The sequence below is a fragment of the Syngnathus floridae genome, chromosome 10, assembly GCF_059516105.1.
Source record: "Syngnathus floridae isolate MCC-2025c chromosome 10, RoL_Sflo_1.0, whole genome shotgun sequence".
NCBI classification, from domain to species: Eukaryota; Metazoa; Chordata; class Actinopteri; order Syngnathiformes; family Syngnathidae; genus Syngnathus; species Syngnathus floridae.
This window is the reverse complement of record NC_142422.1, coordinates 2683565-2701910: the sequence shown is the minus strand read 5'-3', so window position 1 is coordinate 2701910 and position 18346 is coordinate 2683565. Positions and strand designations below refer to the sequence as shown.

At 42.7% G+C, this 18346-nt stretch overlaps 5 protein-coding genes across 6 annotated transcripts; 4 read left to right on the top strand and 1 right to left on the bottom strand.

Moving 5' to 3' along the window:
* Positions 1-1075: 1075 nt before the first annotated feature.
* dap3 (death associated protein 3) lies at positions 1076-3937 on the top strand. The gene is made up of 13 exons (XM_088387835.1): positions 1076-1247; positions 1448-1489; positions 1567-1680; positions 1791-1892; positions 1963-2071; positions 2163-2255; positions 2323-2453; positions 2775-2855; positions 2978-3142; positions 3209-3268; positions 3349-3438; positions 3526-3643; positions 3716-3937. Exons 2-13 carry the CDS (start codon positions 1451-1453, stop codon positions 3799-3801), a joined length of 1188 nt encoding a protein of 395 aa, XP_088243961.1. The 5' UTR covers positions 1076-1247; positions 1448-1450; the 3' UTR covers positions 3802-3937.
* Positions 3938-4169: 232 nt separating this feature from the next.
* On the top strand, positions 4170-7962 carry gba1 (glucosylceramidase beta 1). Its single transcript, XM_088387832.1, has 11 exons — positions 4170-4336; positions 4416-4607; positions 4882-5028; positions 5153-5286; positions 5427-5599; positions 5676-5765; positions 5835-5982; positions 6069-6293; positions 6384-6547; positions 6625-6741; positions 6977-7962. Exons 1-11 carry the CDS (start codon positions 4270-4272, stop codon positions 7092-7094), a joined length of 1575 nt encoding a protein of 524 aa, XP_088243958.1. The 5' UTR covers positions 4170-4269; the 3' UTR covers positions 7095-7962.
* On the bottom strand, positions 7559-12368 carry rnf115a (ring finger protein 115a). Of its 2 annotated transcripts, none has more exons than XM_088387838.1 (9): positions 12217-12368; positions 10040-10098; positions 9910-9967; positions 9439-9719; positions 9303-9371; positions 9146-9218; positions 8979-9072; positions 8550-8665; positions 7559-8479 (listed from the first exon to the last, which is right to left on the bottom strand). In XM_088387838.1, exons 1-9 carry the CDS (start codon positions 12292-12294, stop codon positions 8360-8362), a joined length of 948 nt encoding a protein of 315 aa, XP_088243964.1. In that variant the 5' UTR covers positions 12295-12368; the 3' UTR covers positions 7559-8359. The 2 variants fall into 2 exon arrangements, with proteins under 2 accessions (XP_088243964.1, XP_088243965.1); XM_088387839.1 differs by having other exon boundaries at positions 9910-9964.
* A 191-nt stretch (positions 12369-12559) lies between these two features.
* Positions 12560-14026, top strand: lamtor2 (late endosomal/lysosomal adaptor, MAPK and MTOR activator 2). Its single transcript, XM_088387846.1, has 4 exons — positions 12560-12922; positions 13314-13476; positions 13551-13640; positions 13702-14026. The coding sequence occupies exons 1-4, from the start codon at positions 12855-12857 to the stop codon at positions 13756-13758; spliced, it is 378 nt and encodes a 125-aa protein (XP_088243972.1). The 5' UTR covers positions 12560-12854; the 3' UTR covers positions 13759-14026.
* Positions 14027-14495: 469 nt separating this feature from the next.
* On the top strand, positions 14496-18190 carry LOC148391748 (ras-related protein Rab-25-like). Its single transcript, XM_088387843.1, has 5 exons — positions 14496-14771; positions 16431-16626; positions 17153-17346; positions 17432-17512; positions 17732-18190. The coding sequence occupies exons 1-5, from the start codon at positions 14735-14737 to the stop codon at positions 17848-17850; spliced, it is 627 nt and encodes a 208-aa protein (XP_088243969.1). The 5' UTR covers positions 14496-14734; the 3' UTR covers positions 17851-18190.
* The last annotated feature ends 156 nt before the right edge of the window (positions 18191-18346 follow it).

The following is an 18346-nucleotide window of genomic DNA, read 5'->3' as shown; positions in this document are numbered from 1 at the left end:
AATTATTGTTTATAATCATAAAAGTAAGTACTCAGAGCCTCCCCATTCCCCGAGCAGACAATTCAGGACATTATCGTTCAACTGTTATCACTGATGGTGATATTGTGCACTTGTGGGAGGATATGTATTAATTTCATGACAGCAAAAGATGCCGACTCGGGGCTCTGGTATCTGGGGCAGTTTTCCCTGCTTGGCCTGGTTGGTACTCAAGCTTTGCATGGAGGATTACCTAATGCTTCGGGAGGCCCTGGAGCAACATTTTTTTTAATGCTTTATCTTCATCCATCAACTTCGCCTCCCACCCTTTGTTTGCCTGCTACACTTTCGTCAGAGTACTGACCCCAAAACATCCAGCAAACAACAATGTCTAAAATACTTATGGACTCTAAGCTTTTAAGATTAGTGTACATTTGTACAACTTTAACCAGAGGATATAAAAAGTCTACACACCCCTGTTCAAAAGTGATATTGGAGGAATACAGTTATATTGCATATTTCACCGCTGGAGGTCATGTGACATCCAAAAGGCAAATTTAAGAGGAAATGGGGGGGCAATTAACATGGGAAGCCAGATGTATTATGACTCATAAAAGCGTAGGAATTTTGGAAGAAAGCCAAAGAATTAAGTGGGTAGTTTTTTGCAGCAACATGATGAGTAGATTATGTGCAGTATCATAGGGGCCATATGGAGCAGCCATGGACGAGTGATTTTTAGTTCAGTCCTGTAGACATAAGTATTTGAAGGGCGTATGGGTGGATGATTGTGAAGGGATTTTTAAAGTCAGTTATATAAGGTTACTGCCCTGGTAATTTTGAATACATTAAGATTTGATTGTGGAATGTGAGTAGCATCTTGAGACTAGTGTTTTTGTGAACGACTACTGTTATGAAAGAGGGGGCTAATTACCTCATCACCCCCAAATTGACTTTAAATAAAATTAAAATCTTCTTAGATTTTTATGCAGCCATACAAACAAAATATTGATACACTCCAACAGTGTAAAAACTCTTCAATATAGCTCATGTGTAAAAGTAATTAAAAACAAAACTCCATTTTACTAGTGTAACCTGATTGGCGCATGTGAAAACGTCACTTCCTGTCAGGCTGGCTGCGTGATGGCGGCGCCCCTGACGTATCTGGCACATTGACTGCTCCCGTAATCGTGCGTGCGGGTGCTCTTCCACGTTATCCCGGAACGTAAACTTGTAGATGACATTATTATAAACAACATTTAAAGACCGGGGGGGTTGGTAAATGTATTCATGTGCTTTTGTATTCTAAAAAATAATAGCGTTGTCTGCAACTTACTAGCCTGCTAGCTAACCAGCTAGCTAGCTGCTACATGTTTACCAAAGGTGACAGGATAGTGCCATTGTAGAGTTAATTTTGGACACATTTGGGTCGAACGCTTGGTTTTTAGTTTGCGTTATATCCTCAACTTTACAGAAGATGGCTCTTCACAGAATGTCCTTCAGGCTTCGGCAAACGGTAGGCTTGGAAAAAAGATGTTACAGACAGTGCACACTGTCTCGCAATATAATATCTCCCTTTATATTTTCTTATAGTTGACGCATGCTCGATGGCTTCATACGAGTGGATTTGGCCAGCAGCAGGAGGCCTTGGTGTCTGAGCCAGAACCTGAGCCCTTCTCAGTCTTCAGAACACAACAGAACGATCCAGTAAGTAAAGCTGCTCCTCCTCCACATCAGCATGAACACGTGTTGTCAAACATCATTTGTTATGTGTGAAGTTGTGATTTTGATTCATTCACTTTTATGTCTTGTTTTAGGCTTGTCAGTCAGAGAAACACATCGGACAGTTTTACACAATACCATCTGCACACATCCAAACGCTCTTCCCTCACGGCCTCCCCCGACGATATCAGCAACAGGTTGGTTCTTGAACACATCCACCCAGCTATCATCTTGATTTTTTTCCTACCAAGAGCTTACTGTGTATAGGTGAAGACGTTTACCGAAGCGGCCGTGATGGTGAGGCAGCCCGCTTTGGAGGTCATCTCCTACCTGAAGGAAACGGATATGAGCAAACCAGTACAGCGTTATATGTTCTGTATCCTTGACAAATTCATCACACAGTCTGAAAGACAAGAAACAACAAAAGGCAATTTTTATCTGTTTATGGACTTAATGAATTTGTTCAGATGGATTAAAGGGCGGCGGAAAGACTTTGTCCCTCTGTCATGTCGTCCACTTTTGCTTCACGCAGGGATGGCTGGTTCTGCATATACCTGATGGTGAGGAAAAAAGATTTAGGGTCTCTGTTGGCAATTTATTCAAGAGAATTTTTTATTTTCCATGTAGCTCACAGCTGGGTGAAGAACTGCAAGGAGCTGCTGCCTTCATCCTTCAACGCCTCTCGCTTCGACCAGCCTTTGCAAGCCACCGAGTGGTTGCGCAACTTCAAAATCACCAATGAGCCCTTCCTGTCCAAGGTAGATGGGGGAAATGTTACATTAAATAGACAAGCCATAACTAACAAGCCACGCGTAGACTGTAAACGAGCCTTCATTGTGTCGTCACAGCAGGTCGGGTTACGTGCCGACTCGCATAAAGCAGCGAGCGCTCGCCGGCAGCTGCGAGGCACGATGGGCTTAATTATTTAATGAGACATTAATGGAAGTCATTATGCGTTGGCACTTTGTAATCTACTTGACTAAATTAAAATATAATCATCGGTGCCCAGACAATGATACACAATGGCACAATGATGGCACGTTAAAATCATAATCAAACCGCTACTTTTTGGTCTCCAGTTAAAGACGACGCAGCGCTACGTGTGGACGAAGAGAGAGCTCACCGAGGAGGGAAGACCTCTTGGCGAGCTGGTGGACCAGGTTGTTATTTTTCAGCTTCTCGGATATTTTTAAGTCATGGACAGTAGAGCTTCCACGACATTGGTTTAAAAGTATCATTAATCACTTTTACTTCCCCTCTTGAAAATATTTTTTGGTGTCAGGGCATCGCTCGTGTGAAGAGCAGCAGCGATGTGGTGGGAGCGCTGATGAAGGAGCTGAGGCAGCAGAGCGGGCAGCCAGGCTGTGACTTCCGCCTGGCCGTGGCTGTGGATGGCGTCAACGCCCTGTGGGGCAAGTCCAGTATGAAAAAGGAGGACAAGAGCGAGGTGAGTAAATCTAGTCACGCTTCACACCACCTTTGCATCTACGTACTCATGTTTGTTTTTCATTAGGTGAATCCAGATGAGCTCACTCTCATATATAACCTGAGGAAGATGATGAGGAACGACTGGGTGAGAAAAACATTCAAAAAGTATCGCTAAATTATATTCCCCCCCTTTTTTTTTTTTTTACATGTAACTTCTTGTTTCAGACGGGAGGTGCCATCATCACCACTCTGTCTCATACTGGCGCTGTGTACCCGCCCAAATTGGCTTACTTGCCCCAGGACCTGATGGGAGAGGTCAGAGTTCACTTGTGTGATTCTTTGCTTACTTGAAACACAGCTCGTGAAGATGCTAACTTGCTTCAACACTGCACTTGGTTTTAGAGAGGTTTTGACAACATGGACCCGTTTATCCCGGTGTCCGTGCCCTGTTACAGCGAGAAGGAATTTGAGAGCTGCTACCTCTACTACATGGACCGCAACTGGCTGCAGCATCCAATGAGTAAGGGTCACGCGTATGGTAGATGTTTCTTCTGACATTTGTATGTAATGCTTATCAACTTTTTCTTCTCAGCTCGATCAGAAGAAGGCAAGAAAGAGCTCATCTTTATGACTGACAGGATCCCATCGTTAATGGAGAGAATTTGTGCCTTCCTATGAAGTCTCAGAGAAAAAAAAACGCTCATGTCACACAATAATCTGCATTCTATAAAAGCAGAAACTCAATATTCATGTCTATAATGTGTATCTGTAAATTATTCATTTGCTGTGTTTGCTAATAAATGTTTAAAAAGCCCATGTGTTTTTTTAATCAGCTCACGAGTGAATCAGAAAATGAATAGATGGAAAAAAAAGTGTAATTACTTGTATTTTGTCAGCAGAGTAGATTGAAGAACTATTTCTATTATGCTAAAAAAATATTTCCATACATTTTCTTTGTAATTTACTCGCGTAAGGGGGAAAATAAATTCCCGTTTTCTATCGCGACAAAACAGCACCTCCAACTGGCACATCCGGGAAATTGCATATCACATGAAAGTCACGTGACTTGTTCTCGACTCGAACCGTCACTCGGGTTCACTCGTGAGTCGTGACCCCGACGAGAGGCGCGAACTTTCTCTTGACGAAATGTTTATGTCATTGTATAGCGCTGTTTTGCTAGCCGCCATTTTCCACACAACAACAACAACGACAGGTAACAAACACATTCTCCCTCCTGGGCTTAAACGTTCTGTATTAGTTCCAACATTAATTCTACGTCTTCTCCCCACAAGAACGCAACAAGTGTGTCGCCAGAAACTTCGGTTATGACTCGGTGGTATGTGAATGTAACTCCACGTACTGCGACACCTTGGGCATCGTTTCTCTTCCCCCGCCGGGTCACTACATCTCCTACCTGAGCAGCATGGCCGGAAGCCGGCTGGAGGACACCCAAGGTCCAGTTCGACCCAACAAAACCGGTGCTGGTGAGTCTCATAAAATGTGGAAAAGTTACTTTTATCATGCTCATAAGACTCTTTATCATTTATTCTTGTACAACGTCTGGAAAACAGTATATGGAATCGCTACTTTAGGAGGATGTTCATTGAGTTATTTAATTTTATATAAGGAAATAAAAGTAGATCACAGACACTTTAAATGGAAAATTTCTGGCTTTCTGATATTAAAAGAAATCAAGGTTCTGTCTTATTACAGGCAGGTGGTGTGTTTATCATACAATATGTCACATTTATCCCTCAGGCCTCAGACTGACTCTCCAACCTGAGAAGAAGTACCAGAAGATAAAAGGATTTGGTGGCGCGATGACCGACGCAGCAGCACTAAATATCCTGTCGCTCTCCGCTGGAACGCAAGATCAACTGCTAAAACAGTACTTCTCCGAGGAAGGTAGATAAGTCTTTATAAGGTATGCAAAGATTTGGTTGACATAGTCAGAGAGGTATTTATTCCTCTAAGAATGTGTGTCAATATGTACAAATAAAATAATGTGTTAATATTTTGCGTTTGCCAGGTATTGGTTACACTGTAGTACGTGTGCCCATGGCTAGCTGTGACTTCTCCACTCGTCTGTACACATACGCTGACACGCGGGATGACTACAGCCTGCATAGTTTCAATCTGGCTCCTGAAGATGTACACATGAAGGTTGGGGAACATACACAGAAAGATTATCGGCAAATGCACTGAAATGCTAATTGTTAGCTTCTGCACTCAACCGCATCTAAGCTATGAGGGTGTGCACACTTATGCAAAGTTGTTAAGTTTTGACATTGCGTTGTTGTTAGATTCCTCTGCTGCTCAGAGCCCAGGCCATGGCTCCCCAACCTTTGTCCCTGCTGGCCAGTGCCTGGAGCGCCCCCGCCTGGATGAAGACAAACGATGCGCTCACAGGAAAAGGTTCCTTGAAGGGAAAACCTGGTGGAAAGGAGCATAAAAGTTGGGCTCAGTACTACATAAGGTAGTTCTTCATGCACATCAAATGTTTTTATGAAAGCTTGTATTGTATTGTGAAAGTTCCTCTTCGTCCCTCTCAGATTCCTTGAGGAATACGCCAAGTATAATTTGACGTTTTGGGCCGTGACCACAGGGAACGAACCAACTGCGGGACGACTAACCAACTACAGGTGTCCTCTTTCTCACAGGATATGAAAGTTCTAACAGATTTAGAGACAGCATGGTTTGTCTCCCTGCAGTTTCCAGGCACTGGGCTTCACTCCCGAGGAGCAGAGGGACTGGGTGGCGTTGGACCTGGGCCCAGCCCTTCACGCTTCGTCTTTCCCGCACACTCACGTGCTCATTCTGGACGACAACCGCCTGCTGCTGCCTCGGTGGGCCAAAGTGGTGAGTGCGCCATGGTGGACACTTTCAGTCAATATGTTTAGGACCATCACGGCAAAATATATTTCTGATGCCGTGACCGCCACCAGGTGCTTAGTGACATCCACGCAGGTCGCTACATCCACGGGGTGGCGGTGCATTGGTATATGGACTTCTTGATCCCCGCCGGGCCCACCCTGGTAACCACCCACCAGATGTTCCCCGAGTATTACCTGTTTGGCACCGAAGCCTGCGCAGGCTGGAAACCGCCGGACCGGGGGGTGAAATTGGGAAGCTGGCAGAGAGCCGAAAAATACGCACATGACATCTTAGAGGTAGGAAGGCGGATGTGAGTCAGAAAGCCCGTAGGCTGTCAACACAAGCCAGGGCAAGTTGTTTTTAATTTTTTGTGCTTTTATATTCAGGATTTAAATCATTACGTGACGGGCTGGACCGACTGGAATCTAGCGCTGGATCAGACCGGCGGGCCCAACTGGGTGAAGAATTTTGTGGACAGCCCCGTAATAGTTGATGCTAAGCGTGATGTCTTCTACAAGCAACCGACATTTTACAGCTTGGCACACTTCAGGTACTAAAGCAAAATTTAATTTAGATTTTTTTACACTGTGGTCAAATTGTTTTATTTTTTTTTTTATCTGTGTATAGTAAGTTCCTGAGTAAGGACTCCCAGAGAGTCGGCGTGTCCGCCAGCGGGGAAACGGACCTCGAATTCTCTGCCTTCATCCGACCAGACGGCTTAGTGGTGCTCATCGTCCTCAACAGGTTGTATGATCGCCTGAATCTTTGCACTTTAGTATTTAATCTTCAAATGTAACACAAAGAAAACCACACGTTGTGTATTTAAAACAACCACGCAGCTTTGCTGATGTTTAGCTCAATGCTAACAAATAATATATGACGCCATAGACAACTTGGAAGTCACCGAACGGTTTGTGTTCAACTTTGGAGGTTCCACTTTTGAGTGTGACTTGACTAATGAACCGTGTGTGTTGTTTAGGTCATCATCAAAGATCCAGTTTGAGGTGTGGGACCCAGCGGTGGGCTACATCCCCTCCACAGCGCCGCCTCGTTCCTTACTCACACTTGCTTGGTACACACTGGGAATAAATGTGTAAAGAGTTGTTGTTCACATGAAGGTAAGCCTTTAACTTGGCAGAACAGAACGGCTCTCTTTTTTCAGAACTTTTAATTTTCGAGAAGACCAAAAAACGGGTTTTACAAGAATAACACTGAAGTACGATGTAATGTTGCATGATCAACATTTAAGTATGATTTTATCTTTTAAATGATAAAATGTTGTGATGTGAGAATAATTTTATATGCTTGAAAACAGTTGCCTTAACTCTTAAGTAATTTTTTTAGGCAATTTTAACATGATTGCCTAACTGGTAATTTAGTGAATTTGCTCCAAAGATTTCTTTGACATAAAAAATACATTTTTTGCACTCAGGACTAATTTACATTTTTAACAGTGTTTCCGCTTTTGACATGCTCATTTTCAACAAAATGTATTTCTATTTAATTGTACATAAAATAAAAAAATCAGTCTTGACTTGGAAAGAGACAAAAAGAGAAGGAATGTTTTTTTTAGTCACTTTATTAATACATGATAGACATTTTTCATTTATATAATATACAGTTTGTTACCCATGTGTGCCATTCACATTTGCGCCTGTTGTTTTTCTTTGCAAACCTTTTAGGTTTGTGGACTACAATTATTTACATAAAAAAAACAAGTTGTAAAAATGTGGTCATACACAGAGGACTAAAATGAGCGGGATGACATCAGACTATAATCTGATGTACATCATCAGAAATAGGTGAAATTGAAGAAAAAAAAAAAAAGGGACGAGTGATGATGGTTTTGTTGGTGTGAGAGTTTTAAGCTGCAATTTCCCATTTAAGAATACTTAAAACAAAACGATAAACCAAAGAAATACGCTTGTGGACCGCCAAACAATAAATACAGAATGTTTACAGCAATGTGGCGACTTTTCAAATACAAAAGCCGACTTTTGTCCCAAATTGTGTTTAGGGTGGGGGGGGGGTAAACGTGGATGGGCTTCATCTGAAGCGGAAAAGAGATCTTAAAGGGGACCTAGTATGAAAACTGACCAGCTAATTGCTTGTATACAAATGTCTTTAAGGTATTTGAAACAAACCTCCCAAAAGTATCCTGGACTTTTAACTGAAGCAAGAATTTGCCAAAACGTATCATGATGTCTCCTTTAAGATCTGAGTGTACATGGTTCAGGGGGAAAAGACATTAACCAGAAAATTACCAAAAAAAAGTGATTAAGACGGCAACGGAGGTGAAGCGGGAGCGAGAAGCGGCTCCCAGGCGAGTTCTTTTTTTTTTTTTCCTTTTCCCCGTCCAGCTTCAGAAGGACCATCTCTCCTGTGTGCGGGGGTCCATGGAGAGCGAGGGGGGCTCTGACGGGGGCTGACTGCTGCTGTCTTCGCCGTTCAAACTCTTCCGACAAACCGGACACGTGTCGTGCTGTGGAATGGCGACAGTTTTAAAAGCCGCTTGTCTTGTGACTTCTTGTGATTTGTTTGTTGTGACTCACCATCTCCAACCAGGGTACGATACAGGCTGAATGGAAGAAGTGGTTGCAGGGGAGCTGTCTGACGGGCTCGCCCACCTCAAAGTCTTCTTTGCACACTGGACATTCCATACAACAGTCTGCACACACAAGTTTAAACCTTATTACTTTGGAGTAGACATGATTAATTTGTCAATCGATGATGGAAGTGATGAAGCTTTGAACTCTCACAATTATTTTTCTTGTTGTCCTTCAGGATTTATATTTGGATACCCCTGATGGCATCCGAAGAAGATGCTGACTGACGAGAGGTGTCGGGGCTTTAAATTTATATTACAGATTTTCGAGGTGAGCACCAAATCTACCCCTCGTGTTGTAGTAATTTCCACAGATTTTGTGAATTGTGACTTTCAGGACCCCCTGTGCTTTATAACATAAGAAATAATATCTAACCTGCTTGTTCCTGAGAAATATTCACAAAGGGTAGAGAAGAGATCCTCTCTTTCTCGGCTGGAGGAGGCCCTGTGTTCTCCAGCTGACCGAGTAACTACACAAACACACACAAAATGATTAGCAATGAGGATAAAAAAAAATCTCAGGTGTGGCATGATTTGCTATACTTGTGTTATTACAGCATCCAGGCCTCCCTGTCCCCAGGCGTAGTCTCCCGGATTGGAATGCAGCATGCCTGTCCTGGAGAGCCACAAAGACCATTTGTTGACGGTCACATCGTCATACCAAATGACATCCGGACAGAACTCGAAGGTAGTAGCTCACCATGACAACGGCGGCGTGCCCGAGACTCCCGAGTTGGCGAAAAGACCGGCGAGGAACTGTTGTACAATCCTGATGGACATGTGTCAACGGTTTAATGCGCATATTTGAAATTTGTATTCAGGTGATGTCAACCTACCCTTCGACAGCGGGCGAGCGGTCGGGCCTGCTGCTGACTCTGGACCGATGCCTCCTCTGGGTGTGTAGGCGCGGGGGTCGTGCCGGGCCCCAGTGGTCGCCGGCGCCTAGCGAACCCATGGGCCCCCCGAGGCCAGCGGGGACCGAACCCCCGATGGGTCCGCTTGCGAAACCCCCGAAGTCGCCGAGCCCGGCCAGGCGGCCGCCGGGGAGCCGTGGTTCCGAGTCGGGGTTGTCGCCGTCGATGGAAAAGGGCCGCTCCATTAACAGCAGGTGCCATAGCTGCGAGGGTGACGACAAAACAACACGGGAGGTTAGTTGCTATCTAAATATCATAAATATAGATCACCTGGATTTAATATAAATGGTCTGCAGAGACAAGAATTTTTTTTCCCCCCAACCACTCGTAATCGAATCGTTTCAATTATTCGATTGTTTCGGTCACAGGCTGTCACTCAGTTAAGACAAGTACCTCTGCAAACTGATTGGTTGTGTCATCTAGTCCGTTGGCGCCTCCCTCTAAGAGGCTGCTGGAATTACAGACAAAAAAAAATGACAGCTCATCACGAGATGTAACCCATCGAATGAGTCACGGCTCTTACCTGGAATCTTCCGTCACTTCCTCGATGAAGCCCGACTCGCAGCGAGGACAGATATACTCCTTGAAAAAGTCAGAGTGCATAGTTTTAACATTTATGACAGAATGATATAATGATACACAATTTCTTTTCGGCCTGCTAATATTTCTTCTGATTGGTGATTTCAGAATGTGTCAGCGTTTCCCAGGAAGACGTCTGACGTGCATACAGATGGATTTAAACTGTGTTTGTGTGTTACATTTCCGCCATAATGTTGATGCCAGTGTGAGTCAGGTGACTTCTGCCTGTCAGGAGCGGATGAGTTCTTTTTAATCTACAAATGATTTGGCCTCTCAAATTAAATGCTGCCTTGGGGCATGCATGTTCGCCCGCACTTGTTTTAAAATATGATCCACACATTTATATATATATATATACATTTTTTTTTCACATGATATTTTCAATTTCATTTAAAGTAAGTTGTAACACAAAAAGGTGGGACAGTGATCGAGAGTAACCCAAGAGGTTGAGCTGGTCTGCCACACCTAGCATGTTCGACACTTTGACAGACTGATTTAAAAAAATTTTTTTGTGAGCTCAGCAGTCAGAGATGGTTGGGGTGTCCTCCTCGTAAGTCATCTACGCTATTATTGAACAATGACACGGAGACGTGGATGTCACTTGGCTTGGAAAGGCCACAGGTTCCAGCAGTGTCCACGTGAGACAAGCAGGCTGGAATTAACCTCACAACTGCTCAGTCAGGTCAGAAGATTACATTTCGTGTGGCTATAATATATTTAGATCACGCAGTAAAGACTCTTAAGTCAGACGTTATTTCTGCTCTGCTTTTACCGCCAAATGGAATGGTAGAAAGAGGATCTAAATTATGAAAATATTGAATCCACTTCTTTTTTTGCTCCACATTTATAAGCCTCTTTCCTCCCACCAGGTGTAAGCGGAGTCCCCTAATACCTTAGCGGCAGTCAAATGAAATTATTATGCAAAATGTAGGCGGTGGCAGCCGCTTCTGGTTGAGCAACAACGCAAGGATACAGGTGTCATCATCTTCTTTTCGCCTTTGGGGCAAAGTCCAAGGTGAGCAAAGTGCTTTGGTACACACAAATTTCATCCGCAGCCCGGCAAATCTATTCATCATGATTTGTCTTTGTCATAATTTGTCTTTTCTTTGAGTTGTCTGCATTCATCTGTGTTTTTCTGACACGTTCTTGAATCTAAAACTGAATTATGGCTGGGTGATTAATTAATTTGATCAATTAACTAGCATTTGTTTGTCAGCATTTACATTTAGCGGCATTCCATATTGTTTGGATCTAATTTTAAAATAGTAATGTCAATTCGGGATCAGAGAAAATTTACTATAATGGATGAATAAAATAATTACTACTCTTTTCAATCCATAACAGCTAATTGTGTCAGTGGTGGCGAGAAACCTTTTTATTAGGGGGCATTTTGATTTAGTTACAGTAAAGCCACTGTTTCGAGTTTTTTCCACCAAGTCCAACAAAGACACAAACTGCATTTGAATGTTTCAATTTAAATATATTACACATTAAATGCAACTGTAATGATCGGAGGAATACAAATGAACTTTGGCAGTGCTTCGTTTTTTTTTTTAGCTTTTCTCTTGGAGTTTTTTTCTTTGTTTGTGGAAATTGTGATGCAAAGCTGGAGTCGGCATTCCGTGTCCAACATGCTACCACTCCATTCCAAATTGAAACTAAAAGTATTTATGATCGCAAAATTCCCCTGCTTGGGAAAAAAAGGGGACTTTTGATCAGACTATTAGGGTGAGGTGAAACTGTACGTGAAGGAAATTCAAATACTATTTTAGACGTCCTTATTCTGCTCAGTATTGTGTATTTTAATGCAACACACAACAACCAGAGCAGACAAGCCGAGGCTCGAGGCTAACTCTTTGGACATGAATGTCTTCCACGAGCATTGCAAATAAAATACGAGTCCCATTTGCAACGTGCATTAATGGACACATAGATTTGCATTTGTTACCGGTGTATTTTGCACGTTCATAACTAACAACAAACGCCGCTGACTGCTCGGAGGCTAACTAGCTTTTTTGCTAAGGAAGGCAAGCGGAACACACGGTAATCGGCATAGACGCCAACTTGTCAACTGAGAAAATACGACGACATAAAGCCGACAGTGAAAAACAAAGGTCTTACCGGTAGTTTGGGGTTTACTTCTCCCTTACAACAGTGACAAAAAAACCGATGCGGGGGAACAGCCGCAGCCTCCGCCATCTTCCCCAAGCGAGCACACAAACAGTGACGTCGGTCCTCCACCAAGTCACTACGAGGGCCCGCCTCCTTCCCATCATGCACCTCGCCGCAGACCATCCAATCACAGAAAGGTACTCGTCTGTTGACAAACAGAGACCTGCGTGTGTCTCCCGAATGTTTCGGTGCCCTTTTTCTAGCAGCCAAGTGATGTTTTTCAAAACTGGAAACTCTGTTATGTAATTAAAATAACACGACAAAAACTTTTAGTCCTCAATAAAGATTATTTCCAGTTTTGACTGTATAAATCCATGTTGTTTTCACATTGTGCTGACGAGTTGCCCCCACTAGCTTAGCCTTTTCAGGCACGTAGCTTCAAGGGCGTGTCGTACTATCCCGTGGTGGCAGCTGGCACTGAAAAACTTCCGGTATCTCCAGCTAGCACCGGAAGTGCCATGACGTCAAGCCGCCACAACAAAATGCGCTAGCCATTTCTTGAGAGCAATATCGTGACTAGTTTCCTCACTTTTTCCATCCGTATTTTATTTAAGACAACAGTCTAACGTTAGAGAGCGGCAGGAGTCATGTTACGACCGAAGGCTTTGACGCAGGTTCTGAGCCAAGCCAATACAAACGGAGTCCAAAGCACCCTGTGAGTACTGCTAGCCTAGCCTCTCCGGATGCTAACTTGTCAGCTGATTGGAAAACTTTAGAGTGTCAAATACCGACTTATTAAACGATTGTTTTGAAATACATCCACTAATAAAAGTCCTGCCATGATATCAAATAATTTTGGAAAGGTTGCCAATGCCGCTAAATGCCACCTTTTTTAATACTTTATGGGTATTTCTAGAATTGTAAGGCATTTACTAGTCTTCATGAAATTTCCCAATAATTCATGCACAAAATACGGAACCATGCACTTATTGTGGTAATTAGTTGCACGGGGTTCCTTGCACGGCTTGTAACATAAGTAATGTTATTGAGAGAAATCACACATTATTATCTTGTGCAAGTTCCTTTATTTTTATATTTGCTTTCAGATTGCTAAACAACGAAGGCTCTCTCCTGGCCTACTCTGGCTACGGGGACACGGACGCTCGGGTCACCGCTGCCATCGCCAGCAACATCTGGGCGGCCTACGACAAGAACGGCCACCAGGCCTTTAATGAGGACAAGCTGAAATTCATACTCATGGACTGCATGGTAAGCCATGCGTTTCTCCTTGTCAGAACTTGACAAGTGGGCCTCTCACTGACAACATGCGTTTTTCATCACAGGAGGGAAGAGTGGCCATCACGCGAGTGGCCAACCTGCTTCTATGCATGTACGCCAAAGAGACAGTGGGTTTCGGAATGCTCAAAGCTAAGGTGAGGCAAGAACTTCCTCATCCTCGTTGAGTTATTGCTTATGTGTGCTTTTGTCACGCAGGCTGAGGCTCTGGTGCAGTACCTGGAAGAACCTCTGACCCAAGTAGCCGCATCTTAGTTGGATTGTAGCACAGGCCGGTCCTTGGTGTGCCTTTTCACTCACATCACGTCTATTTTTGTTTGTTTTTTTAATTTAATCATGGAAAGGTGTTTATGTTATCAACAACTTCTTTTGTCTCTTCAGTTAGACTTTGTGTTGTATTTTTTTCCTCACTGTGACATTAAGGAAGGTTCATGAAAGGATCATGATTTCTTAAGTGTCATTGTAATTAAGTTGAAATGTGACAGTTTATTTCAAATGTGTACATAAACATTTTCTGATTACAGAGCTTATCATTTTATTGTTCATTTTGGGACTTAGTAAGACAGTTATGACAAGGCTGGAGGCAGGTAAGTCTGACATTTTATACAACAAAACTATTCAGAAATACAGCAACTTTTTACATTACAATAGATCTTGTTTTACTTTACATTTTCTAATATCCAATTTTTTTACTGAAAAAAAATCCCCCAAAATTGACTTTTATTCTCATATTATTACTTTTTTTTAATAGACCTCTATCTACAAAATACAATTTTATCTTTATAAAATATAAAGAAAAATACAAATAGACAAACTAAAAATTAAAACTCAAACCTAATCAGGAAAATGTAAAAAAAACAGGGATGGATGACATTGAATAGGAATATTCAGTATGTAAGGTTGTGGTGAGTGTTCATTCTCATCCCCCCCAGCAGGAGGCGCCTGACAGAAACTGAGCTTTTCACCTACCCCCACCCCGGCACCTGATAGTGCCACACCCCCATTACCACTCCCTGACCTGGATATGCGCACAACATGTCTCACCCCAGTGAGCCTGAAATGTAAGCCAGCAGCCAGGAAAGCAGGAAGGCTGGACGGCTGTGCCAAAACCGGATGGTTTCCGTCCTCTGGTCTGACGGGGACCTGTCAGTAGTAAGATAGCTGCCGCTTGCCGACTGAGTCGCTTCCCACAGAAGAAGGCGAGACACGGGAAGCAGTGGATGGACGCAACATGGGCTCGGACGAGGCCTACAATTTTGTCTTCAAGGGTGAGTCCATTTGTTCCGTTTCTCATGTAAGCATTCCAAAATAATTACTGTATTGTTCAACTCTTCAGAACAACCTTGTCTTTCCATGCACACTTCCTTGTTCAAGATAAGCTTGATAGACGCCTCTATCTGCTCGGCTCACTTACACTGCCTGCTACATATTGAAAAAATAATATATTGTGTTTCCGACTTGAGAAAGTAAAAGTAACTAACCCTAACTCGAGCTAAAATAAATAATAATAACTAACAGACTTAATGTAACCTACAGTACCTAAATTAAATAAAAAGTAACCAAACTAACTCTAACCTCCTAACTGTAATTAAAATAAAAGAAGCCAACCAAGTAGCATGGACTCCTGCAGATTCACAGTTTGGGGCTCAGCTCAAAGCCATATTTAATATAAAAGCGGTGCTTTGGCGCCAGCATCTCATCTTGGTGCCAAGCAACTATGTTGACATGAGGGGAGGAGTTTCATGTAGTCAGGCCCTAGCCTGATCTAATGGGACAAAATTCCTTTCTGACCATCCACCACAACTAGAAAATATATCCCGCCAATAGCAAAGTAAAATTAACTAGCCTAACCCAGTTCCCGATAAAAGTCAAAGGCACTACAAAGTCTGACTGTAATACGAAACTAGATTGCAGAATGATAAAAGAAAAATGCAGGTTGGACAGAGCAACTTCCTCATTTAACTCTAGTCGAGCATCTCGCCCTCTTCAAAAAAACTGCGGTTGAAACCGGACAAGCATGGTAATTAGGGCTTATCCAACAGAGAACAATACTGTCTACTATCTCATTTTAAACGGCGTGGCGGGACCAGAAAGACTTGAAAATGTTGGAAAACCATCGGAAATGTGTTAGCCGTCGTGTTATTTATTTACTGATTCTTTCATATTATTTTTTCATGATGATTTTTAATATGTATCAGTTGGCAAAATGTTCATTTGTAGTATTTTTTGACATTGTTTAATGCCCTCTGCAACAAACTGGAATTTAAAAGGTTAGAAAATGTTGACAGTTAAAAAGTTGATGCAGTAAAATGAGGAGAAAAACAATATTTTAAATTACAGTATGTCTGTTTCGAACAGAACATTCCCACAAACAAGGTTTGTAAAATCCAACAATGCCTTACAGTTTTTTTTAAATATTAACCACACAACCTCAATGACTCACTCAGTAAAAGTGATCTTTCGTCTATTAAATGTTACCCATGAGATCATGCCACATTGTTCAATTGTTGCCTTTCCTGCTAAAAGAAGCGAGCAAGGGGAAAAAAAAAGTCAAATCATGCCGTCAAGTGTAAGAAACTAAAAATTCCTGGGAATCAACAGTCCATTGTGGTAGAAAGCTTCATGTTTGCCCGCACTTTGGGGATTGTTGCTATTGTTTGTATAAGTAGTTACTGAATAGTGAAGGACACCAGTGGAAAAAGTGACATTATTATAAAATTCACGAGGGGGGGGGGGCATGGATACCAGAGAGTGGCCTCCAAACCAGACAGAGTAGATTATTCCTCAAGGTAAACATTCTTGAGACAAAAGTGTCATCTCAGCATGCTTATGTAAAATAAAAAAATGAATCAGTCGCTCTGAATTTTGTGATTAGGGAATTCCAGAATGCAGTCCAGTTTTGAATTCTTTTTTTGTGGCCTCCTCAGTCGTCCTGATCGGCGAGTCGGGCGTGGGCAAGAGCAACTTGTTGTCCCGCTTCACCAAGAACGAGTTCAACCACGACAGCCGCACCACCATCGGTGTGGAGTTCAGCACGCGCACTGTGCAGCTCAACGGCTTCACCATCAAGGCCCAGATCTGGGACACGGCGGGACTGGAGCGCTACCGGGCCATCACGTCGGCGTGAGTCGTTGATGATATTGTAAACACAAGCGTGTGCTTCGCGCTGTTTTCAGGACAAACACTTTAGTTAACCTGCAAAACAACCCGCACTGTCCACAGCCAGTGTTTCCTTATGTGAGCCGAGGAGGTTCTTTTAGACAAAAGTAGTGCTTTGCTGCCATACCGTGGAGTCTATATTGAATATATGAACTATATTGAAGTGAGCTGACGAGCCTCAATTAGATAATAGTGCTTTGCGTCTTGGTGCTAAAGAGCAATTTTGAAGTGAGTTGATGAACCTCATTTGGATAAAAGTAGCGCTTTGCCGCCAATATATGACATAGAGGTGCTAAAATCGACATTGAAGAGTTGAGGGGATTCATCTAGACAAAATGAGTGTTGTGCAATGAGGTGAGGAGCTGGATTTAGACAAAAGTAGTGCTTTTCCGCCATCTATGCACCAAGGAATTGTTGAAATGAGTCCAGTAGATTCGCTGCCATTCTGTGGCACCTCCAGGCAATTATGAATCTTTTGGGGGGTCAACAGGTACTACCGAGGTGCAGTGGGAGCCCTCCTGGTTTATGACATCACCAAGCACCTGACCTACGAGAGCGTGGAGCGCTGGTTGAAGGAGTTATTCGACCACGCCGACCCCCACATTGTGGTCATGCTGGTGGGAAACAAGTCCGACCTGGAGTCGGAGAGGTCGGTGCCCACAGACGAAGCCAAGGACTTTGCAGGTACTCACCATACATTCAACTAGGCGCTCCGGTTCAAAAAGGTATAAATAATATAATATTCTTTTTTCTCTCTTATTTTGCGTAGAGAAAAAAGGTCTGTTGTTTTTGGAGACCTCCGCTTTGTCATCAACTAACGTGGAGGCTGCGTTCAACACTGTGCTAACAGGTAAGCGGAATAATCGTAAACGTCATTTGACTTGCTGGTTCCACTCCAGTCCTTTAGGTGGCGGTAATGTACATCACCAAGTGTTTCCCAACTGCCACACACATTTGTCCACATTTTTTCATAGAATGCTAACTAACAAAAAAATGAAGTATCATTTTGTGTGATAATGATTTAATTAGGGGTTTATATTGTGATGATCTTTTATCTCCCTCAATGCAGAGATTCACAAGAAGGTGAGTAGTAAACAAGTAAATCGAGGTTCCATCACCGCTGTCACCTTGAACACCCCAAGAGTGGAGCCCACCGAGGAAAAGAAACCTTGCTGCAAGAATGTCTAAGCTTCCCAGGGAGCACGTGGGAGGGACAGGTCATGAGACTCCTCTTTAAAAATGACTGATTTGAACATATGCCAGGCTGGTGTAATGTGAATAAACGCAATATCCTGCCTGTTGTATTGTACATCTTGGGTTAGCTGTAATTTAAATAATTAAACTGGAAGGTGTTTTAATGTTTTTTTAAAAATACACGTTAAGAGGGGAAGCTTTGCTTGCTTTCGAATGTGAAGTGCATGTGTGTGTGCTACTGCTGAAATAATTTGCGATAAAAATTTTGACTATTGGATGTAACTGTGCTTTTTTTATAAAGTGGTGAATAAATAGAAGTATTGCTTTAACGCCATCTTGTGGCATCTTGGTGCCAAGGAATTATATTGAAGTCCAGCGAGGAGCTTGATCTGCACCAAATATAGGTAATTATAAACCATTTTTGCAATTTATAGTTTTTATTTTTAATTTATGTTTTATATGTTTTCAATTATGTTGAATTTAAAAGTTT